This window comes from Micromesistius poutassou (assembly GCF_964030765.1).
Source record: "Micromesistius poutassou genome assembly, chromosome: 19".
In the NCBI taxonomy this organism is placed as follows: domain Eukaryota; kingdom Metazoa; phylum Chordata; class Actinopteri; order Gadiformes; family Gadidae; genus Micromesistius; species Micromesistius poutassou.
This window is the reverse complement of record NC_140289.1, coordinates 4469106-4493435: the sequence shown is the minus strand read 5'-3', so window position 1 is coordinate 4493435 and position 24330 is coordinate 4469106. Positions and strand designations below refer to the sequence as shown.

Genomic DNA, 24330 nt, shown 5'->3' with positions numbered 1-24330 from the left:
TCTCTCTCTCTCTCTCTCTCTCATCTCTCTCTCTCTCTCTCTCTCTCTCCATCTCTCCATCCCTCTCCCCCCCTCCCTGCTCCTTTGAGGCCCTCGAGAAGCCCCGGTCTCCGGCTAGGGGATTACAGGTTTCAAGGTAACCTGGGTCTCCAGTTGCCTTTTAAACGGAAGCCCCTTTGTGGTTGCGATCCGATCCCTACACGGCTGGATATACAGCCCATAACAAGGAGGAAACGCTTGGATTTTTCTAAAATCTGCGCCGGTAAGGGTACGAAATCCTCGACTCGCTGGTGGATTGAACCTGCCTGTGAAACAGAAAACACAGTTGATCTCCGAGTGCTGTGCTAGGAAGTTATCGTGGCCTGTGTGGCTGGAAAGAGATTTCTCTGAGTGCTAGTTTTACTATTTTGACAGCCGTGGATAATTATGACATTTTTTATGAAGGCTTGCTCACTGTTGCTGTTCCACAATGCACAGCAGAAACCCTTTCATTCCCCACAGGTCTCAGCATCGGGCATGGATCGGAGGAAGCAAGGGGGTTAGATAGATAGGGAAGTAGGAGGATCAGGTCGGTAGGGAGGAGGGAAGGAGGGGAGGTAGGAAGGAATGAATATTGGAAGGTGACTACATTGGTAGGTGGTGGTGAGGAGGTTAGGTAGGTAGGTAGGTGGTAAGGAAGTTAGGTAGGTAGGTGGTAAGGAGGTAGATAGGTAGGTGGTAAGGAGATTAGGTAGGTAGACTAGGTAGGAACAGCTGGGTGGGTAAGTAGGTAAGATGTTATGTAAGTAGGCTATTACGCAGGAAGTAGGATGAAGATTTGTGTGTAGTAGGAGGCAGATATTAAAATAGTTTGGACGGTTATCTAGATGGTAAATTTTATGGTTTGGTTGGTGGTAGATAGAAAGTTGGATAGGCATTCATGTCGACAGTGATGTGCATTCTTACAGACTAGCCTGTTAAAACGTTTGCCTTCAGTGTGGCCTAACGGTGCAGCACCGCCCTCTGCTGGACACATCTATACCTGAAGATGTTGACACCTTTTACCCTAGGTAAAAGGTAGGCACTAGGGCTTTTCCAGATCAATACATGAGTTACAAATGAAACAGTTGCTTGATCACTAATGCCCTAAAAGTGGCATGCCATGCACTGGCTAGAGAAACACGTTTTTCCACCAACCCTCTCTGTGTGTACTCATGAAGGGGTGTGTGTACACCCTGATTACTATAGGAGGCATCAGGCATGTGAGGTCATATGTTCAGAAACTGGTTCACATGCACTGAACTCTTAACAGGAAGACATCACTTCTCTAGAAGTAATTCAGTTAGGACCAAGGGGGTGATTTTATTCTGATTAATTCTAATGTTCCTTTAATGCATTCATTAATTTAATTAATTAATGAATGCATTAATCAATTTATTTTCTGATTGTGTTTGACCTTAAGTAAGCCACGACCGGTAACACATCATTAGGTTTCTATAAACTTACCACCAGTCATGTTGTATAACCAAAGCCTTTATGCACGAAGCACAACTCCATATCGGCCCCCATATCCGGTTCCAAGTGACCAGAACTACCTCACTTTTTCAAAAGTTGGTGTCAATGATGTATTCCCCCCTTAACCCCCCCCCCCGCTGTCACCGCTGTCGCTCGTGTCGCTTCAGACAGCCACATATTTCTCCCCACTGAGTCATCACAGCCACTCTACGCAGATCTACCTACACAGGGCCTATTTTTATCAGCAAACCTGCCTCCCATCCATCATCCTCGACCCCACAGCCCGCGTCACCTCAGCACCCGGTTGAAGCTCTCCTCTTTCCTCCGCAAACGCTCTCCTCACATTCCCATCTGTACGGTAAGGCTGGCTCTGTGATTTACGCCGACATGTTACTTTCAGTTCTGGCATAGACCTAGAATATCTCCAACCCCCCCCCCCCCCCCTCCCCATCCACCACACACTGACGTAGCACCTCAGCCTCGCTCCCTTGATGGGGGAGGGTGACGTAGGTGGGAGAGGCAGTTCTCCCTCAAGAGCTTTTCTTGTCTGAAAGGAAAGCCTTTATTTTTGGGAGGATCGGGCTCGCGGTAAACAGTTATTGCTCCCCCCCAACACACACACACACGTACACAGACATACACACACTCACTAATGACGTCAACCCAGAGGCAGCTGCTTCGTCTCACTGATCTCACCTCAGAGAGGGAGACGCAACACGGTCATAGTTTAGTCGTGGATTATTCTCAAAATTAGCAAGCTTTTCATTTGTTAAAAGTTAAGTTACTGTAAATATAATAACTTTACAAAGGATTTGGAATTTGGCTTGAATAAACAATTACCTATGTAGCTAACCATATTTAGGTGAGTGCTCAACTATTATTATTCTTATGCTTTGTTCTTCTTTGTTCTTCATCAGATCGCTAAATAAATAAATAACTAAATATATATATATTAATAAATATAATAATAATAAATAAATAAATATATATATAAGGGGTGTAACAAAAACCGATTTGAATCGGAAAATCGATTTTGATTTAAAAGATGCGAATCTTCTGAATCAAACTGAATCGAATCGTTCCATTTTAAAAATGTATCGTTCCTGAATCGTATCGTACCCCATGTATCGAGATACGCATCGAATCGTCTTTTATTGGAGAGATGCACACCCCTAACAAATACACTTCTTCTCTAGTCTTTGATAAATCTTTTTGAAGGAAATGCCACATTTACAAGTTAATTCATTTTGTGAAATGATTGTCTACTTTCAACAAGAAATCCATTGCATCATACACTCTCGAATTGAGCCGTGCCAAATCGAATCAAATCGAAATCCTTCTGGATCGAACTGAATCGTTCCATTTTAAAAATTTATCGTTCCTGAATCGTATCGTACCCCATGTATCGAGATACGCATTGAATCGTCTTTTATTGGAGAGATGCACACCCCTAATATATATATAATAAATCACTAGAAAATCCAAGTTGATAATACTAATTCCCTGGGAATATTTGCCCATGTTTGGCCTGGGCCATCATATCAATGTTTGCCCTGGGACATCATATTAACGTTTGTCCTTGGTCATCATATGTTTGTTGGCCCAGTCCATTCTGATATATTTTCACTGGTGAAATCAACTCCTATGATCCCATGTTAATTCAAGACTTCATGAAACTACGTTTTTAATTTTGATTTGATTAAGAGACCCCTTGCGACAGACATAACATAACCTTATAAATATAAGGTTTAAAATAAACCTATATAAACCTTTAAAGCTGTAAAGCTGAAAAGTAGTATGTGTGCCTTTAACAGATAGTTCATTAATAATAAAATGTCTGGATGAAAGGCTGGAAATAAACCAAATTGTATATATTTGCTGTAAACAATACAGCCAATCAAAGGCATTTCAGGCCTCGCTCTGTTTTTCTCACATTTCTAGTGAAAAAGCAGTAATTTGGCACATGCAAGTTTTTTTTAATATTATAGGGGTAAAGGCACATACATCAGAAAGATTGTAACATGAAACCATGTCGCTTTAACTATCTCATTTGTTTATTAGCTTGAGTATTTCAGTTGGCAATTGACTGTATTTGTAAGAATCTAAATAATTACATTTTGACTTAAAAGGTGCAGTGTGTACATTAAAGTGACATCTAGTGGTGGGGTTGCAGATTGCACCCAATTGAATATCCCCCTCCATATTGGAGAAGCTATGGTGGCCTGTACCGGCCTGTAAGACGGCACTAGGTATATCAAAATGATGGCAACTTTAGGTTATCGTTTACAAGTAAGATAGAGATTACGATAAAAAATGAAAAATGTGTCCTCTCTAGAGCCATTTGTCCATTCGGAGCTACTGTAGAAACATGGCGGTGCAATATGGTGACGTAATATGTTGTGCCACTGGAAGAGGAAGAGGCTCCCTTTGTAGATTTAAAGGGCGCATTATAAGTGTAATTTTCATAACTCGTCACATACATTTCTGCAAAGTCTGTTCCGCTAGATGCCACTCAATTCCACACACGGCATACAACAGCAATCAAGAAACTCATCCCATCTCAGCCTAGATTTAAATACTAGAAACGTTTTCCAACAGAATTTCCAGAAGTTACCGTCATTGTGTTTTAATAAAGTTTTTCCTGCATAAATTCTTAAACAAAATAAACTGTTCGGTGGAAAGACGTTTGATGTATTTACATATAATTTTTCCCAGGCAGCGAATCTAAAATCCAGACAGATATAGACACAGAACAACTAAAATCAGTGCATTCATATCCAAATCAACACCTTCTCATTTTGGTATACCACCTTCAATTCACGGAACACAACGTTATAACAAACTGTGATTGTGCTATAAAAGAGTAATGTGGGAGTGAATATTCAACCAGGATTATTGGTAGATAAAACATCAGGTGTAAAATAAAGATATCACATGTTTCTCTGTGTTCACCACTTTGGACACATAAATAAAATTGTTCCCGATTTTTACAAGTAAAAATAATCAACCCCAATCCAACCTTAAGCTCTTCTTAGCCTCGGCCAATGAGAAAGAAGGGGGGCGGGCCATCCTCATCTAACTCCTCCTCAATGAGGACAGCTCAAACAACGATGGTGAAGGAACAGGAGAAGAAGGAAGAAAGCCTTCACTTTCCCACAGCGCCCCAAATGATAAGTCCAATAACAACCGCTGCAACGGCCAACACAATCACAAGGATGCAAATCTTCTTCCGGGAGCTCCGCTAGAAAAGAACAACAAAACCGCTGGGTTAGTTTGACAGTCTTAACGCTCTCCTAGCCTAAATAAAACAGCATTTTTTTTAAATTATAAATCGACTCACTTAAAAAGGTATATATTTTGGTACATTATTCTATAAGGTGGTTTATCTATAGTAATAATACAAATAATAATATATTGTATTAATATAGCCCCTTTCATTGCATTTCAGAGCATTAAAACAAATAAAACATTAACAAAGATATCTGTAATCTGCTAAATCTAGGAATGAATGTTTAAGTTCCCTAAAACTACTTGTCCCTAAACTCAAGTAAATGGCCTCTGTTCTGGGTCCTCCGGGAAAGTCTTATGTAGCTGTAGTTTGGTACTTTATTTAATGACGTACCTGATAGTCTGCAGCGCGGGCCAACTGTTGGGTGGCATTTTGGACACTGAGATCAGCCGTCTCCACATTGGCCTCTATGCTGTCTGCAACACACACACACACAAACAACCTTAGTTATATAGGCTACTCTGAAGAAGTTGTACACGCATGCAGTAAATGCACTTCTCTAGTGTGGATAAATTGAGCACATATTAAATGACTTCAACACATTAATGCATGAGCTTTTTGTATAATATTGTTCAATATTATTATTCTTTTTCTTTCAGATTGGCTCTTCACATTTTCTAAACATTCTGAGGTCTTCAAAAAAGTATGACCAGATACATTTTGTGTCCCCAGATTTAACTAACTGGCGGCCCCTGCTGGCTGATTAGTTCATAGTATGCACACATTACGACATGGTATATGTATTCAGATAATCCGGTAAGGTACAAAGTTCTGTCGTGCACTCACCTATCATATCTCCTTGTTCATGGACCATCAGCCCCAGATCTTTGAAGATGTCGTTGATATCAACAATGTCCGACTGGGAGAAAAATAAAATAACACAGTATTTAAAGTTTACAGGTAATAGGTAATTCATAGATTTGACATCTATAAGGTCAAACTGATGGATACAATTCAAATACAAACTGGAAATGAGAAGCATAACATTAATTAATTTGTTTTAGTGGATTGAGGTATGTTTCGAACCCTAGTATGTTTATGTTTCTCTATGGTCTCTGGTGTTGTTTCAAAATGGTGCGTCAAGATGAATGCCTCATATACTGCAAAGCGAATCTAGGGTTATGAATAATATAACCTGAATCCAACCCTGGGGTTTCAAAGTAAGTGGTGTTGATTATGGTCCAATGATCCATAGCCTCTAGCAGATGCTGTCTGGCTCCTGTACCTCCAGCGCCCTGATAGCAGTCTCTCGCTCCTGGATCAACCTCAGATCATCTTCAGTGATGGCCTCTTCCTGAGACTGGGTTTGGAAGTCACTGGGATAAAGAGAAAAATACATAAATGCATACAAAATTGAACCAAAAATGATAACTCAAAGTAAGGAGAGACGGCGGGAGCACAAAAATTATAGTTTATTTTAAATATGACTAACCAACAGGAAACCCAATTTTTATGCTAGTACAGAACAAGTTTATTGTGAACTGACCTCTGCTGAAAAGGTCCAGTTCCATAGCTGTCCTCCTGTGGTTCTACCTGTGTGGGATTGGAGGGAAGCGGGAACAGGTTGTTATGGGAATAATAACCGGTCGTGTGCAGACAACAGCGTCCCACAAGGGACCAATAAACAACAACACATTAAACAAGGATGCAGCCATTCCATTAAATAGTTTGATAAAAAATAGATGTTTAGAGACATTGAGTTGCGATGTTTGAAAATGCATAGCTTTTTGTATCAGTTGAGAAAAAAGTCAGAGGAACAAAAGTTCCAGTGAGTCGATACCATATCTTGCGAAAACATGCTTGAAGGTCACCAACATTGCAGTTGTTTAATAAGAGTCTGTGTGTTGCCATTGTGACGAGCCCTCTGGTCACAAGAGCATGACATGTGACTTCGGACCGCAGGTCGGAATTTAACCTGCGGCCCAATGCCACATTGAGCCCGCTCTGTTATAACCCGTTTACCCCGGCCTTAAAAAGGCACAAAAGCCCATAAAAACTAAAAATGAACACAAAAAAACAAATCTAAAAAACACAAAAACTTCTGATCATTTATTAGAAACATGTAATAAACTGTTTCTGATTCCTAGCAGTACACAGGTGCATGCTAGTTACTCACTGAAACCCTGGAGCTAGCTCGGACCCTCTCCACAAACTCCCTCTCTTTGTCTGCCGCTTGTCGCTGGGTGTTCTGGAAGTGGTTGAGTGCGCTGGAGAAATCATTCAACAGACGTTCTTTCTGTAGTTTCCTTTGTCGCTGCGGTAAGAATAAAAAGATTGAAGTTTGAATGTGGAGTTGTGGACCTAGCTGTTGCAGCTGGCTTATAATAACAGCGATAAGGTTTCCTAAATTGTTTTAATTATAGAGGAACAGCAAGAGATTACAATGGTAAATCAGATGAAAAGATAAATCTTTTTCAAATTAAATGTATTATATTATATTATTGATTATGATTATATATATATCAACAGGCAACAATCTGTTTAAAAGATAGCTATTTCACCCTGAAACAGGGGGACTTAAACAACCAAGGAATCCAAAAGCAGGCTTAGTCTCAGACTAAACACATTTTAAACCACTGAATTGTATTTTTTGAAAGGGTAATGCGATCTAAGTCTACTAATCTTATAAAATTGTTGTCATTTCAAATCCAGATCACAGGAATCTTGGTTAATCCTTAACTGGACATTTAATACTAGCGTCGTAAGGGACATTAAATGGCAGGTATTTAAGGGACATATGATATTGGAGGAGATTAACCAGTGGAACTACCTGATCAGCACCGGCAGGAAGCGCACTGAACGCTTTCATCAATCGATCCGTCTCCTTGGCCAGCTGGTTGCCCTCCTGCCGTTTCTGCTGCCTGGTGGCCCATCAAATCATAAACATAGCATTTGAGGTTTAATATGAATTATATCTGTAAAATAACAACACACACACACACAATTTCTGCAATGGGTATTTCAGTAAATGTATAAGTAAATACAGAATATTAGGATAAAAGAAAATGAAATAGAGAATGGGGAAGTGATTTTTCGAAACAAACTCACCACACACACCTGCTGAATTGTTTTGTTTGTGCGTGCCGTGCATGCATGCAATGTATATATATATATTTAAATCTGTGGATGCTTTGTTGAACAGTAGGGGTTTTTTTTGGAGGGGGGGTGATTTTCATTGCAATCTTTAACAAAACGATACACTCACAGTATCTGTTGTAGCCTGCTGTTGTCCTGCTCTGTCCCCAGCTGAGACACCACCCTCTGGAGCTCTGAGGCTGTATTCACAGACAAGGAGTTTCATTTTAATATTGATTACAATGCATTAACTCTTGCAGTTACTAAACACATGTGTAGTTTGTATACGTGTGTGGGTTAGAATAGGCTATTACTCAGTAGGGTGATCTTATGGATGTTAGTGCCGATGCTCTGAGCAAGAGCACTGGGCTCCGACGGGATCCCAGGACGGTAGGCCATGGTGGAGTTCTATAGGACAAGCAAACAAACACAACATCTTGTCACTCTGTTTATAAAGTCAATTGTCAAGTAAGTCTATGTCACGTTCAGTACATTTGCCTTATATGTGGCGTTTTTTGTAAATCAATTAAATACGTGGACCCACTGTTTAAATAGATAAGTTATATCTATGCACGAAATATTTACAGAAAACTAGAAAAATAGATCAATCAATCAATTCAATAAACTTGACAGGTGAAGCGGGGATATAGCCAGTGAACAACAGAGCAAGGCTGTCTCATATTCAGACATGTTTACACAGATTAAGTATTGACTCGGTCGGATTTGAAAGGCAAGTCTCAATTGTGAATGCAATCATAATTCCCCCCCTGACATGATAGCCGATGGGACAGCTGGGCGGAATGAATGCGGAAATCACATTCAGAGCTCAGGATCCATCTGCGATATGGCGATTTTTATATTAAGATCAATGTAAATTGTTATTTTGGTTTCATGGCTAGAGAAACGAGAGTACGCCCATACGAAAACAGGCCTGCTGTCTACATACACTACTTGAAACTTTCGCGATCGTGTACAAACTCGCAGAATCTTTCTTCACTCGCAAACAACAAGCGACCGAAACAAAGGATCAGTTGATTCCTGACGTAAATCCATTGTTAATGTCACGAACACATTTATCGATCAAGTGGAAATGCAGTGTTCGAGTGGAGAAGATTGCGTTTGCTTTACCTGTCTTCAGGACTTCCAGCAGCGACACATTTCCTGTATTCGTTCCTCCGGGTCACATGATGTCTGGCGATGAAAAATATTAGCATTTTTTTGTACAAAAGAATCACACGTAAGAACTCGTTCGTAATATAATAATTTGAATACAGAGGCATACCATTTCATTATAAATCTAATATCGTGGGAAAAAAATTAATAAACGCACGATTTCTCTTTCTATACGTATTTGCATACGTTTCTCTCAGTGGATTTGAAAGAAACGTGTTCATTTTTTATCGTCGTTAATTTCGTTTATCGGTCATGTGAAGCATGTTCGTCTAAACTACAAAACTGGCAATTTAATAACACTTAAATACGTTCAATACAAACAAACACTAGAATTTATATGCAAATGTGCACATTTTACCTAAGTCAAATTCTAAATGGAATTCTTTCAAATGTATGTATGTATGTATGTATGTATAGTATGTATGTATGCATGATGCATGCATGTATGCATCCATGTATGTATGTATGCATGTATGTATGTATGTATGTATGTATGTATGTGTTGAATATATAAATGTGTTTATTTATATTTGAACAACATAGGCCTATATGAATACTGTATTGAGTGAATAAATAAGTCACAGAAGGGACAAACAATAAACTGAACTTTGAAATATTTACTGGTAAGTTAAACCAAGTATGGACACTGCTCATCATGCATACATACAACATGTTATGGTAACAGCAAAGGTTAGACTGCTATCAGTGAAATACATGCAGTAGCCTATTGCAAGTAGCCAGTGAGTCGCTGACATCAGCAAAATTAGCCAATAGTCTTCAAGTGTTTCGTTAGGGTTAGTGGGGTTTACTGTCTCTCACCAGCTTTGTTTGTCAGTCATCTAAAAGAACATCGGTGCAGAGTTCATTAAACTTTCACACCGGTATTTCAAGGCCTTTTTGTTCTATAACCCTAACCCTCTGCCCAACTCTCTGTTAGATAATAATAGCTATCGATTCTGTTGATCGTGGTGTTTGCTGGGAGGCACCAGATTTAACTTGAACTCTGTTTGCCCCATAGGCCACTAGATTAAATAGAACACTAACGTATTTTGCCCTGCAGTCACCTCTGAATTAGAAAATGCTGCCTACTGGGCTCCTCAGGACACTGGAGGGGGATGTTGGAACACCTGTTTATTCTAAAGGTTTGCAGACAACGATGGAAATTAACTGATGCTCCATGTTGCAATGTAGGAGATCTCCATGAGTGTTCATACATATTGGTAATTGGTAGACAAAAAAGTGTTAAACAGTTAAACTTCTCCGGTAACTTTCTGTAACTTATTTTTGTGTCATGCACCTTGTCCCTACTTAATCAGTGTGTGTGTGTGTGTGTGTGTGTGTGTGTGTGTGTGTGTGTGCTTGCGTGCGTGTGTGTGCATGAGTTTGTGCGTGCGTGTGTGTGTGTGTGTGTGTGTGTGTGTGTGTGTGTGTGTGTGTGGGAGTGCCTTAGCCAACAGTACATAAACCCCAGCCAGGGTTCACCCCCTCAGTGTCGACCCGCTGCCTGCCTCTCCTTGCAGACCAGCAGACTATCACTCTCTCTCTCTCTCTCTCCCTCCAACCACCACCGCCACCATGCTGCGTCCGCTGGCCCTCTGCCTCGTGCTGGTCGCCATGGCGACCGTCGTGGTGGTGGACTGCGCGGTGCTCACTGAGAACGGCATGCCCATCCTGTGGCAGCAGACCGCGGGGCAGCTGACCGACCTGCCAATCCAGAACGACATCCTGGTGCCCAACCCATGGCACTACCTGCACCGCATGAGCCTGTACCGGCTGATCATCGCCGCCACCGACCCCTACATGGGCTCCATGGGCACCAACGCCACTGACAGTCCCATCTGGGGCCTCACCCTGCAGCTGGGCTGGGAGCTCACGTCCGGTAGGACCACTGACCCTCCAGGGATTTTGGGTGTTGTTGTTTGTGTCGTTTTAGGAATCCGAGAAGGAATGCATTGTTCAAGGGGTTGAGGGTATTAGGGGTGGGCATTGGATGCATTGTTCTGGGGATGAGGATAACAGGGATGAAGATTGAATGCATTGTTCTCCTCATCATCATAGTGGGTTTTTCTTTAATGGTAACATTGTTTTATTTAATTATTTCAAAACATTTCTGTGAAGATGCTGATTCTATCTATGCAAAGCTGAATGTTTGATCTTTATATATTGTCGCTTCCAATAAGCAACAAATCATATAAGTCAGACCGTGACTGAACTTTGCTGGGTTGTACAACAGACACTTTTACATATGCAACGAAAGTCTACGATCGCTGCCCCCTCCCTTCAACTAAAGCTCTATCATGATCTAGATGATCCTCTAACTACAATCGAATAAAGGCGTATATTTGATTGAGTTAATTTCTCAGGAGAACAGAAGCAGTATCTGGTCAGTGTTTGTCTTTTGGTCTTTTGAAAGAGTCAGAGGTCACAATTGATGACAGTGATAATGTGAGTTGAAGTGAACCCTCAATGGCTATTGAAAGAATAGCCATTTCTTTGTTGATTGAATGGGTTTATGTGTTTGTGTCTGCAGGTCGTCTGGCTGACCCCACCGGTGCTTCTACCTGTGGCACTGAAACAGGAGACCGCATGTGCATCTCTACTGAGAGCTGGTGGGGCTGTGAGTCTCACACATACACACATGTGCACAGGCACACAAATACACATGGATGGAAATACACACACACACACACACACACACACACACACACAGAAACATAGAAACACAGAGCCTTTCTATACATGCAGGGTAAACACACACACACACACACACACACACACACACATCCCATGAAGTCCCAAAAATGCAAAATGCAACACATACGTACACACACACACACACACACACACACACACACACATAACCAATGAAGATCCACAAAAGCTCAAAATTAAGCACACATACACACACATATATACCCACACACACACCCCATAAAAATACACATATGCACAAACATAAACACACACACTTGCACACACACACACACACACACACACACACACACACACACACACACACACACACACACACACACACACACACACACACACACACACACACACACAACTTATTCCGTTGTCTGGTTCTTCCCCAGGTGCCAACTACTACTTCTCTGTGATTCCCTTCCTGTCTGCTGCTCAGCAAGGATTCTTTGGAGACAATGTCCCAGTACGTAGGAAACCAGTTCCACCCAACACTGTGGACATTACTTACACCATATAAAATCACCTATTCAGAGATTCAGCCATTCATACACGGAAAGGGATCGGTGTCTTGCATCCTAAAACAAAAAAAACAAAACAAAGTTAGTTTAGTTTTTACCCGTTCAGCATTCACCGTAACATCAATGTTGTGGTGGAAGTAATCGCATCACTCTACGACACACTTATTGATTATTAGTAGTTTGCTTGTGGCTTTGAACCATAAGGCAGTCAGTCCATATACACTGGACGTCTAGGAGACCCTTTTGCTCAAATGTGTTAATATCTACATCTCATGTTAGCGATCTCCCCCACGCCTATCAGGTTCCCTCATGGTGGGTTCCGACCCCAAGGTTGGGAACCACTGTCTTAAGCCCTTCAGGAAGTCACACTCATTGGACAGGCTGTCAACCGTTTAAATATGGTTGACTCTAACTGGCTGCTGCTAACGCAGTCGTTACAGTGTTCATGCTGTTTTTTCACCCCGAGTTCTGCATTTGTGCTGCTGCTCAGTTACAGTTTCACTTCCATTCAATTCAGCCTTAGGGTCACGAGAGGGGGGAGAGATAAGAATACTTCCTTGCATCTGTAGTGGCAGAAGGAAAGCCTGATTATTTGGGTGTACGCCTTATGGCATACACCCAAATATGACCTCAATATCCCTTGAGCTAAATACCTCACCCCTACCTGATCCTTAAAGACGTGTAAACATGTTTAACTGTTAGTCACTTTGGATGAAAGGGCCTGCTGAATGACCAAACAGGGCAAAGCAGATCATGTGAATGATCTGCAGTCATGATGATGATTGTTGGTGTTGTGGTGGTGGTGGTGGTTAGGTCCAGATGCAGGTTCCTGAGGGCATGACAGATTACTGCACCACCTATGCTGACTGTGCCACTCGCTTCCCTGACCTCATGGCCAAGTGGGACGCCTTCTACCAGGTACACACCGCTCATAACAACACCCAAACCACTCAAATGCTGCAATTATTTTGTCATTGAGAGATTTGGATATTAATATAATTCAATTTCTGTCTGTCTTGAAAACTTCATTAAATCGTTTCATGTCAAAGTAACATACTAGTGACACCGTTCTGATTCATACTTGTATGTTAAAAAAATATGGTTGAATTGTTGAATTGTTAAATAAATATTGTTATACAACTTTACATTCTGTAAAGTTGATTCTCAAATAATAATTGTATGTGTCTGTATGTGTGCATGTGTGTGTGTGTGTGTGTGTGTGTGTGTGTGTGCATGTGTGTGTGTGTGTGTGTGTGTGTGTGTGTGTGTGTTTGCGTGTGTGTGCGTGTGTGTGTGTGTGTGTGTGTGTGTGTGTGTGTGTGTGTGTGTGTGTGTGTGTGTTGCGTGTGCGTGTGTGTGTGTGTCTGTATCAAGGGTCTGAAAGTTGCTGCTGTTACGGAGGCTTCTGACGTTGAGAAGAAAGACCACATCCTGGGTCTGTACTGGGACGCCCACCAGGGGTCCATGGACGCCACCGCAGCATGCAGCGCCAGGTAACAACAGGGAAGGTGGATAGATGGTGGAGGGAGGGAGGGATGAATGAATGAATAGATGAATTGATGAATGAATGAATGCATGAATGGATGAATGGATGGATGAATGACTGGATGAATGGATGGATGGATGATGGATTATGAGTGAATGATAGATGGTGGAAGGTCAGATAGGGTGAATGGAAGAATGGTAGGACCTCAACATTCTTCTCGAAACCAATCCATCACATGTCTCCTCCTCCACCACCTCCTCCTCCTTCACCTCCTCCTCCTTCACCTCCTCCTCCTCCATCTCCTCCTCCTCCACCTCCTCCCCCCTCCTGCAGGAAGGCCTCTTACTCCGCTGCAGAGGTTTCCTTCGCTGACAGCTGGAAGAATTCTGCAGACTTTATCGCCGCTGTCAACTTCCACTCCAACATCGAGAAGTCCACCATGTTCATGAGCTCCCTGCCCAGCCGAGTTCTGAAGGTACACACACACACACACACACACACACTAACCCCTTGTCTCCAATCATCCCTGGACGTACCTCATGTAAGCTGAGAGGGACAAGAATTGTAGCGTAATCCCCATCTACCGCGACGTAATCTCACTTGTCATCTTGTCATCATCACAACATGATTGTGATGATGATGATGATGATGATGAGATCAAAATGCAGTGGCTCATCCTGCATCATCATCCTCCCCATCCTTGTTGTGTCCTGTGTTGTGTCAGGAGGGAGACCGGGCCCCTCAGATCGCTGACCTGAGCGCCGATGAGAACCACACTCTGTACATCTTCTCCTGGATGAGGAGCATGAACACAATACTAGGTAGGACACACGCGCTCGCACACACACACACACACACACACACACACACACACACACACACACACACACACACACACACACACACACACACACACAAACACAAACACGTTCACACACATACTGCACATGTGCACACACAAGTAAACTCTCTTCCATGCTTGTTTGGTTTCTTGCTTGCTTGCACACACACACACACACACACACGCACACACGCACACACACACAAACACGTACACACACATACACGCGCACACACATGGAGACACTGTTCAATGCTTGTTTGGTTTCTTTCTTGCTTGCACACTCACAGAATTGTATACAATACAATATAAAGACATATCTAATAACCATGGTTACCCCGCTCCCCCCCCCTCCCCCTCCCCCCCACACCTCCAGGAGGGACGATGACGCGTTTATGGCGCAGCGCCATGTGCTCCATCGCCGCCAGAGAGAAGGGCAGAGATCTGCTGGAGCAGCTCCTCCTCAACCCCACCTTCTCTACCTCCACCTTCCTCTCCCTCATCACTGCCACTGCATCAGGCTGCTGAGTGCACGCCTGAACGCACACACGCAAACGCACACACATTGTACTGCAGTGGGTGGATGTCATTTGTTTTAGATACCGTGTACTGAGGTCAGCCTTGTTTGCATTACTTGTTAGTGTCATGTTAGTCACAGGACAATGGCACAGATTATTGTTTACGCAGAAAGTAAATCAGCAGAGAAGAGTTTTTCAAGATTCTGTTGTTCAGCTTTTCTTTTATCTTGATTTGTAATTGCAGTTTTCTTTCTTTCCATTTCATTTTCTCAATAAACCACAACACACCATAAGCAATGGTTCACATATCATTATTATTTTAAAGTGATTGTGAGCCACCTAGTGGTTGTACAGTGTAATTACTGATTTATTCCTTCCCGTTATTATGTCAAATAAATGCCTTGCACCGTTGCACGCATGTGTATATAAATAATTTGAGGTTGACCTAAGACATAAGAATACAAGCAAAAGTTTTAAAAAAAGTACTGCATTTCTTAAAAGTTTTTTGGCAACTAGGCCTGATGTCAGATAATAGAGTGAAACAAATAAAATCTTGTTTTAGTACATTACATAGGCCAACAATATAGTCCTTCAATACAAATCAGTAACCTAAACAAAAGTAATTTAACCGTGGCTATTGCCATCAGGGGAGTACTGCGTTAATGTAGATCTATATGGACTCACAATGAAATGCGATGATTGAGTAAAATATTTACAAATATGGGCTCTTCATGCTGTTCATGTGTATTATAATTTCTAGATTGTAGCTTACTTTATTTCACACCATTTATTATCATAAAGTGCATGATAAATCGAAAACGAATACGTAAGATCTGTGGAAAATTCTTTAATTTTCACAAAACAACGAAACGTTAACATTAACAAACTACAATTGTATGACGTTGAAATCACTGCTGGCATCAAATAGGAAGGACATCAAAAACATTTACAAAAATGGGTAAATAAAGAAATCATTATAGTTGATATTAAAAGAAGCACAATAAAAACTTTTCACATTATTAACATTATGGTTCTATGCTACATCATGATTGTCTGTGGAAAAGCAAGATCACATAAAAATAATAAAAACACAACCAAAAGTGTAACAGAATGAAATGTCCTGTTAAGGTTATATGCAATTTAACAATCATGTGTTTTATAGAAACATTTGGGGATGTATGATAGGAAGCACTATCTGTTACTATGATGACAGAGCTTATTCTGGGTGCATTGTCTTCATATATTTATGATGCAATTTGTAGACTATTCATTATTTGTAAGCAGTCAGGAGTGTAACCATTGTTTTGACCAAATACATACACATTTGTTCACATAAAGACTTTTTTCCAAGACTGTCTGGCAGTACAAACGGCTCAGGTCTAAGATGTATATATTCTGTTCATAAAACAGATTCTCTCATTTGGATAATTTGTAAAAAAAAAAAAGCCATGAGCAAAGTTGAACCAAAAAGGGGTTTGAGATGTTGATGGTTGATAGCAATGACAGAAAGAGGACACAGTTTTGCATTATGTCAGAAATGCATGAAACATATATATTTTCTCTTTTCATGTTACATTAGACATCATACTTTTGCGCTGCTCTAGAAATCAATCTCTGGCCATTTTCTCTCAGCAATACAAATAAATGACAGTTTAGCTTGACAAATGTGACCAACGGCATTATCGGCCTCAAAGGAAGATCCAATAGTTCTTAGTAGTCGAACGATAGTAGGCCAAGCCATTTTAAAAAGGTGAACCGAACGATTTGGAAGAAAGTCTGCATGATAAATCATAATAATATAAAAACAAGTGACAATCTGAGGACGTGCTGCTTGGTTTGAAACCGGGGGAAATAATTTGCGTTAAATATATTGCCAATGCTAATACAGATAAACCAATACCTATCTTGTTTTGACAGTATTGTCAGTTTTGTCAGATGTGACGAGGTAGAGGAGTCACAGGCTCTCTGTTGGCCAGCTGTAGATTGCGTGTCGGGGGTGTAGTATTTATATTTTATGCATTTGGGTCTGGAAGTGTTGTTCCTTTGAATAAACTAGAGGTAGAGAATATCTGCTCCTAACACAGGAAACCCTTTAAACTGCCCTGAGCCTGCTAATGCACTCTAAGTCGTGTATGTGTGTGTGTGTGTGTGTGTGTGTGTGTGTGTGTGTGTGTGTGTCTGTGTGTCTGTGTGAGAGAGAGAGAACCGGGATGTTATGGTTCTTCGTAGGCTGAAGCTTTGTCCTTTAACAGATCCAAACACACGTGACAGCTCCAGCTCCCTGAAGAGATAGACATTGATAGAGAGAGATAGAGACAGAGGGGGAGGAAAGGTGAGAGAGAGAGCGAGAAAGAGAGAGGGGTGAGAGATATTATTCAATCAACATATAAGCATGGCAAACATGGTGTCAACTGTGCATGCGTGTGGGCGTTTCTGTATGTGTGTGTGTGTGTGTGTGTGTGTGTGTGTGTGTGTGTGTGTGTGTGTGTGTGTGTGTGTGTGCGCATTTGTGCATGCGTGCATGTGTGTGTATGTGTGTACATTTGTGTGTGTGTGTGTGTGTGTGTGTGTGTGTGTGTGTGTGTGTGCATTTGTGCATGCATGTGTGTGTGTACATTTGTGTGTGTGTGTGAGGCCTTACCTTCTGGGGGATGGTTCATTGGGGGCTTCAGGCAGTACATGTGGTAGCCCCGGTCACAGTCGTCACAGAACAGCAGTTGGTCCTACAGAGACAAATTATTCATGGAGATTGCTTTAAAACTACAGAGAAATATGATTCATGAAGATAATAATAGAACTACAGAGACAAATCATTAATGTGGAATGTAATATAATTGAATACAATAGAAGCAAGGCAGGAGGCCCTAAAAATTGATTTGATTTGTGAAATCATCTTGGGGGTCATGTCAGGGAAATGCTATTTTGAATTTTTCGCGAGTATAACTGGCTGAAAGGTAGTTGAAAGGTAGAGTCTACTACTTTCCGTGAAATGCTTATTTATTAGGTGACTGATTAGGTAGGCTTAAGATAGGGGGGACTTGAGACTTGAGATAAACTCAAAAGTTTGAGTATGACACAAAAGACAAATGAATGTATTTATTAACAATGGCAGTAGAAAGAAACTATGTGTATATCTTTGGCTCAGTGAGAGCGATCTACCACTAGACACGTACGTCATTCTCTGAGGTTCCACATATGCTGCAGGACTTGCACTCAATGCACTGCCACTGGTACGTCTTCACCGCCGTCATCATGTTCTCTGTGAACTGCAGACACGTGGGGTGACCTGAGGGGAGGAGGGGGTGGGAAGGAGAGAAGAGAGTGAGAAAGAGGAGAGAAGGGGGCGGGACGGACAGATAAGAGATAGAAAGTGAAGGGAAGGGGATGGGAAGGACAGAGAAGAGAAAAAGAGGAGATTCAAAACAGGGTTTGTATTTACAGAGGCAGGACACTTCCAGTGAAAGAAAGGTCCTCAGAAAGTAAACGTTCTCACAAGGATATAAAGTTAAACATTGATGATTTGCTTTGGAGGACAGCCTGCATATGAATATAGATGTCCTGCAGGGTATATACTCTATATATAGTAAGTTAAGGACATTTATATTCTGAACCCAGAATTTACCAATCATTTCACATTAAGGAAAGGGTTGAATTTGACAAAAACACAGAAAGAGCATGTGTTAGTATAAAATCATCAATGCCACAGAACAGTATTGAATGGTTTGCAGTTACAAAGGACAACAATGGTGATAGTATTGTATGTGTTAGTATGAGCCAGTGTAAAGGTACCAATGGGGTGTCAACAAGCCACAAACCAAACCGTGGACACATGTGTCCTGTGCATGAAAACACAATTTGTCGACAGAGACATGGAGCTGGCTCTTTCACCCGAGCAACCAATAAGGATATACGTATGATCACAGTTCAATCATAAATGAAGTCATTCAGTAGCACATCAGGTTTCAATGTACAAGATGTGCTAGTTGGCAGCACAGCCGGCATTCCTTGCCGTGACGACCAAAAAAGGACCACGTTATCTACGAACAGTGAGGCGCAACAGAATGCTGATGGCTCTTACCTCCTGGCTTCCTGTCCCCTCTGGCCAATGGGAGGGGTTTTAAAAGTCCAGGAACAGCCCGCCACCCGACCCATATTTGGGCAGTGGCACAGAGATATTTTTGCAACGTGTCTCCCTTGTCTCATGGACCACTCTGTCTACCCTTAGTCCGTTAGTAAATGCAAAGGTACAAAACTGGATTGTCATGCAAACTACTGTATCGGCGGACCCAAGTGAGCAGAAGCCCTAGACGTGGAAAAATGCAATCCATATGAACCGTATCCAAAAGAACAATGGGAAAATCGTTAGGAAGGTCTGTATTCCAAAAACAGAGCTTTTCTTCAGAACGGGATCTTCTCCCAAGAGTTCAAAGTGGATGCGGCAATCCAGGTGTTCATGGTACCAGTTCATGGTACCAGATCAGGTACCAGTAATTATTATATATTTTAGCACAAGACCCTCTAGTGCCGTGTGTCTGAAGTCCACCGCACCCTCAAAGCTGTCCTATGCTATGAGAGATCAAACCCATTCCAGCTAGAAACATGGGGAAACGTGCCCTCCACCAGGGCTTCATCCTCAGAAAAGAAAACGTATTCCAACTCAGCGTCTTCAAAGCCGTAAAAATGTAGACGGAAAGGGACAACTCTTTGAGGGGCAACCGTCTTCCTCCCGTTCTTCTTCGCTCTTCCGGCTACCATGGAAACATCAGCGTCAGAGTACGAAAAAGATGAGGCTAACACACAGCTCGCTCCGTGGCCACCAGTGCTAACACAACCACATGCCATTGGGGAGCTACAGCACTAAAGCGGGTGTTTCTCACTCGACGGAAGCACCTGTTTCTACCCCTGCATGAGATGCCGATTGTGGGGTCAGTGGCTGGGAGAGGTGCAACAGAGGAGGCCCTTTTGCCACTAGCACCATGGAGAATCAAGGCAAAAGAAAACACAGCCAAAGTAATGTGCCATGAACTTCAATGCATGATGGAAAAAATAACAAAGGAAAAAAACGGGGTGGAAGTGGGGTCTTCTAAAGACATGGACCAGTTGGTATGATGACACACGCAGGACGGACACAAGCAGAAGGCATGACACGTCATTGTGTTGGAAGAGAGAGAGAGCGAGAGAGAGAGCTCCACCCAGAGCTCTACTCTAGAGGTTCAGGACAACTACAGAGTCATTGACAACCCCATTGGGAGGACGATGCACACGAAGCGGCTTGGAACGAACAAAGAGACCATTGGAAATCATTCAAAATGTGTCTGAATACATGAGTCATGTAATCCTTGTAAAGGCAATGGTTGCCAACGCAAACTTTTGTTATGGGATATGTTTGGCATTCAGACTAATCATTTGAACCAATGATAACACATTGAGAAATGTAATGTAATAAGCTGTATCGTGTCCAGACTCATTAAGCAGGGTGGGGGCCCAGATGAGCACAGGGTTGGGGACGGGGCCAGACCTTAACACCCGGCCTTTGCAGATCGTGGTGGACAATGCGTACTTGTTTTCTGAATATAAATGATTGTATTTTTATGTATATGATTTAGTAATGTTGGCACTCATCCAATTCAATCTTTTTTGTGGAGTATGTGCCACCTCAGCGCCCCCTAGTGGACGACTCCCTGTCCTGCAGCACTGTCATCGTATTGTAAAGAAAGCAGGGCACAGATCAATCAACAATCCCGATCTTTGAAACAGGACTGGGGAAATATATCTCTCATACATACCAGTAAATGCCGGATTTAATGTTGTTTTAATACATTCACTTTTCCTTCCTTCCTTTCTTTTTTTCATCAACTTTAATTGCGAAAAATATTTTGGAGAAATACATATATCCTACATATATATCCTATATATCATTTTTTTCCCCGTGCCTCCACGCCGCATATTTGCCTTCCCTATGTAACCAATGGGAAGCAGACAGACAGACAGACAGACACAGAGACAGACAGACAGACAGACACAGTGACAGAGTGAGAGGCGATGGAGGAGGCGCGAGTTACCGGAGCGGCCGCAGTCGGAGCAGGACACCAGCTCCTCGGCCTGGCCCGTCTTGCGGTTGCCCTCCTGGTCCCCCAGACAGAAGTCACAGTAGTCGTTGGGGATGATGCTGCCGTCCACCGCCTTCTGGGCTGTGAGGGGGAGGAGACGCACAGGGTGGAGGGTGAAGGGATGCGGTGGTAAGACGCTAACAAAGGCTAACAGATTGGGGGGCGTCACAAAAGACATCAGGTTTGTAATATGTAGGTTTGTCTAACTAAACTACACACTACGAACTACCTACACGCACACACGCACACACACACATTCCATCCATACACATACTACATAGTACGTGTAGTATGTAGTACACATAGTGTGTGTACAGTACTACACACACATCCTACCGCACACTGGACGTCCTGCGCCAGACACTTACGTTTGTGGTTGCTGGGCCGGGGGGGCGAGGGCTCTGGTAACTCGGGCTCCTTCTCCTCCTCCCCCTCCTCCTCCGCCAGGTGGGTGTGGGTGTAGTGGTAGCTCAGGCCGGGCCGGTTCTTGTACCGCTTCCCGCAGACTGGAGGTGGACACACGGCACAGACACGTTAGAAACCGCTCAGGAAACACCGATGTCTAAATACCGATGGGTCGGCTGATGGGACGTTTTTAAACGTGACTTTGCATTCACCCGTCTGTTATTCTACGATACGTACGGTTATGAACTGGGATTGTGCTCAGATGTTTGTGATGTTCTCGATGCAGAGATGAGGGAGCTATACGGTCAATTGTGGTCTATGTTAAAGCAGTAGAGCTGTGTTCTGGATTGATTTTGTCACGTCGGCCATGCGGAATGTTAATGGGTTGGTTTGCAGAGTTGACTACAGCGAGCTCTCCAAATGCATCACACGCAAAAAAACACGGGGAACGAAAAAACTGTGTGCACGTGCATACGCAATGATACGCAGCGGAAGCCCATGGTGAACAACCCCTCTATCCTTGATGGTGGTGTGCTATTCTCAACCAGTATCAACGCTCTCCTACAAACAATCAGGCTCAGCCTGTTTTACCAAACAATGCTCAATTATAGTGTTTAAGTCTTGAACATCGTCTTTCCGTGATATAAAAATCCTGCATGTTAATTTGAACACGACAAGTCCAAAGGACAGCAAAAACGTCTGCCTCTTTATTCTCATAATATCATAATGGTTCCTTTAAAGAATTTGCTGCCACACTCCTATTACAGCGGTAGCCATTATAGAAGCTTCCTGTTATGCTGTTCTACAGCCGTGCTATAGTGAATACAATCTGTTTTAAAATGCGTCCAATATAAAAAAAAGCAAATTATGAAGTTATCGAAAGGTCGGTGCACATATTCTGTTACAGGCAGGCCTCTGCCATTTCTTATTTGTGACCAACAGGTTCTTCTACAGTGGCTACGTCTGTCTCTCCATGACCAGTTTTGTACAGCCCAGGAACATGCATATCTGGTCGAACCATTAGCGAGGTAAAACTGGCAAGATTAGATTCATGATCACATTCTGGGCAATTAAGCAAGCATAGAAGAAATGCAAAGTGCCGTTTGTGTTAGGTTCATGCAACGCTTGCATGGATTTGCGTGGAAGCAGCGTCTGGTTCTACGAAGCAGGGGTTAAACGCGAGTGTAGCAGCGTCACGTCAAACCATTCCCACACTAGCTTGTGTCGATTAGAGTCTACTCTGCTAGGAAGAGACAAAATGGCGACAGGATTCATATACCTTCTTCGGCCCTTTTTGAGTTATGCTTTTGTTTGTGTCTATCTGGAACAGAGGGACAGACACAAACGCAGACAATACAAAAAGAAAAAGAAAAAGACAAGAGACAAGAGACATAAAACCAGGATGAAACACGTTCATTTGAGGCTCATTCACAGATCCTGAGCTGTCGGGTTCGGCTAACTCAAGAGGCATGCCAGTCGGGGCTGGTTTATCAGTTTCTCCATGCTGTGGCAGAGAGGACTTCCCCGGTGGTTATGGAAAAAGAACGTTGAGCACCATCAAGTCCTCCCCTGGTGGCTGTTTGTATTTTTCCATGGCAACAGATAATAAAGGCACGTAAAAGGAATCAAAAGACACTGCACATAACAGAAACATATGGCTGTTACCATAACCAGCCATGATGAAGTGTTGAAAAGGTAACTTCACTTTGAAATAAGAGAACTGTTACTTTTTCTTTTAGATGAGAAAACTGAAGTTATGTTATGAAGTTAACCTCCACACAATTATGCAATTGTGTGGAGGTTCACTGTGGCTCGCGTACATTGAGTCTTTGTTCGCATGTTGACCTGTTAGGGGAGCATCTCACATGATGTCATGTTCCGTGAGAGAGGGGGGGGGGGGACTGAGCAATGAATGAAACAGGCAGGACCGTAGCTAGTGTGGTCACAGGTCACATGACGAATGCATCTAATGAGACACAGGTGAGTTCCATCATGTTGTTCTTTGTTGTTTTTCCTTACTGTCGCAGACGTAAGGCTTATCCTGGTCTTCGTTTGCAGCTGCTTCTGCCTTCTTGCGACTGGAACTTCTGCCCTGCGCACAGACATGACAACCCGACTCAATACAGCAATCCTATACAGACCGCTGCATCGAATGCATGCCACTAGTTTAGCTCCACTAGTGGAGCTAAACAGTACAAGATGTACTCTATTTTCTATCTCTATCTCTTTCTATCTCTTCCCAAACGCACACAATCCCCATTCCCCATATTTCGACATTTTCAGATAGGTGAAAATTTAATTTCAACGTGTTATTAAATTCCAGTTTTAAATGACCACCTCATATCCTGTCCATTAGAGACACACCCACCTTTCTGTTCCTGTTCTTCCTCTTTGGAGTGTCCACCTCAAAGTCGTCCTCGTCTTGGAAACCATCCCCATTCTCGTCTGCCTCCAGAACTCTCTAAGGATGGAGCACAGACAAAGCTACAGAACAAGAACGTAGCAAGCTAACCCGTCTCCACAGTGCAAGGGATGTATTTATGATTTATTTACCCAACGAAAATAATGACATTATCAGACTGAATGAGATAGCGTGGGAAAGCATAGAATAGTGTAGCATTGCCTAGCATAGCATAACCTAGCATATCCTAGTGTATTGTAGTGTAGAGTACCCTCGTGTAGCATGGCATAGCGCGATGTACCTGTATCTCCAGC

General features: G+C 42.5%; 3 protein-coding genes across 4 annotated transcripts in view; 1 reads left to right on the top strand and 2 right to left on the bottom strand.

Moving 5' to 3' along the window:
* Positions 1 to 3458: 3458 nt before the first annotated feature.
* Positions 3459 to 9027, bottom strand: stx7l (syntaxin 7-like). Its single transcript, XM_084483714.1, has 10 exons — positions 8987 to 9027; positions 8173 to 8266; positions 7989 to 8058; positions 7554 to 7644; positions 6900 to 7037; positions 6270 to 6316; positions 6009 to 6099; positions 5570 to 5642; positions 5117 to 5199; positions 3459 to 4735 (listed from the first exon to the last, which is right to left on the bottom strand). The coding sequence occupies exons 2-10, from the start codon at positions 8255 to 8257 to the stop codon at positions 4640 to 4642; spliced, it is 774 nt and encodes a 257-aa protein (XP_084339840.1). The 5' UTR covers positions 8258 to 8266; positions 8987 to 9027; the 3' UTR covers positions 3459 to 4639.
* A 1472-nt stretch (positions 9028 to 10499) lies between these two features.
* On the top strand, positions 10500 to 15302 carry LOC311363957 (protein LEG1 homolog). Its single transcript, XM_084483948.1, has 8 exons — positions 10500 to 10910; positions 11562 to 11648; positions 12127 to 12200; positions 13069 to 13173; positions 13630 to 13748; positions 14075 to 14216; positions 14466 to 14562; positions 14959 to 15302. The coding sequence occupies exons 1-8, from the start codon at positions 10607 to 10609 to the stop codon at positions 15108 to 15110; spliced, it is 1080 nt and encodes a 359-aa protein (XP_084340074.1). The 5' UTR covers positions 10500 to 10606; the 3' UTR covers positions 15111 to 15302.
* Positions 15303 to 15645: 343 nt separating this feature from the next.
* Positions 15646 to 24330, bottom strand: part of dpf3 (double PHD fingers 3) — a 23872-nt gene continuing 15187 nt past the window's right edge. Inside the window, exons 4-12 of one of the 2 annotated variants that reach the window (XM_084483946.1) lie at positions 24318 to 24330; positions 23984 to 24076; positions 23635 to 23707; positions 22895 to 22936; positions 21579 to 21716; positions 21163 to 21291; positions 18274 to 18386; positions 17742 to 17823; positions 15646 to 17381 (exon numbers count right to left, since the gene is read on the bottom strand). The exon at positions 24318 to 24330 is cut by the window's right edge and continues 121 nt beyond it. In XM_084483946.1, the coding sequence (XP_084340072.1) occupies positions 17314 to 17381; positions 17742 to 17823; positions 18274 to 18386; positions 21163 to 21291; positions 21579 to 21716; positions 22895 to 22936; positions 23635 to 23707; positions 23984 to 24076; positions 24318 to 24330 (751 nt within the window). In that variant the 3' untranslated portion in view covers positions 15646 to 17313. The remainder of the gene's footprint in view (positions 17382 to 17741; positions 17824 to 18273; positions 18387 to 21162; positions 21292 to 21578; positions 21717 to 22894; positions 22937 to 23634; positions 23708 to 23983; positions 24077 to 24317) is intronic. The other variant, XM_084483947.1, reaches the window with a different exon arrangement.

Coding starts and splice junctions, on each gene's coding strand:
- stx7l (XM_084483714.1), bottom strand. CDS start 8,257: ATGGCCTACCGTCCTGGGATCCCGTCGGAGCCCAGTGCTCTTGCTCAG. Junction 7,645..7,988: donor AGCAGGCTACAACAGATACT/GTGAGTGTATCG, acceptor ATGGGCCACCAG/GCAGCAGAAACGGCAGGAGG. Junction 6,100..6,269: donor ACTGGACCTTTTCAGCAGAG/GTCAGTTCACAA, acceptor TCTTTATCCCAG/TGACTTCCAAACCCAGTCTC.
- LOC311363957 (XM_084483948.1), top strand. CDS start 10,607: ATGCTGCGTCCGCTGGCCCTCTGCCTCGTGCTGGTCGCCATGGCGACC. Junction 13,749..14,074: donor ACCGCAGCATGCAGCGCCAG/GTAACAACAGGG, acceptor CCCCTCCTGCAG/GAAGGCCTCTTACTCCGCTG. Junction 14,563..14,958: donor GAGCATGAACACAATACTAG/GTAGGACACACG, acceptor CCACACCTCCAG/GAGGGACGATGACGCGTTTA.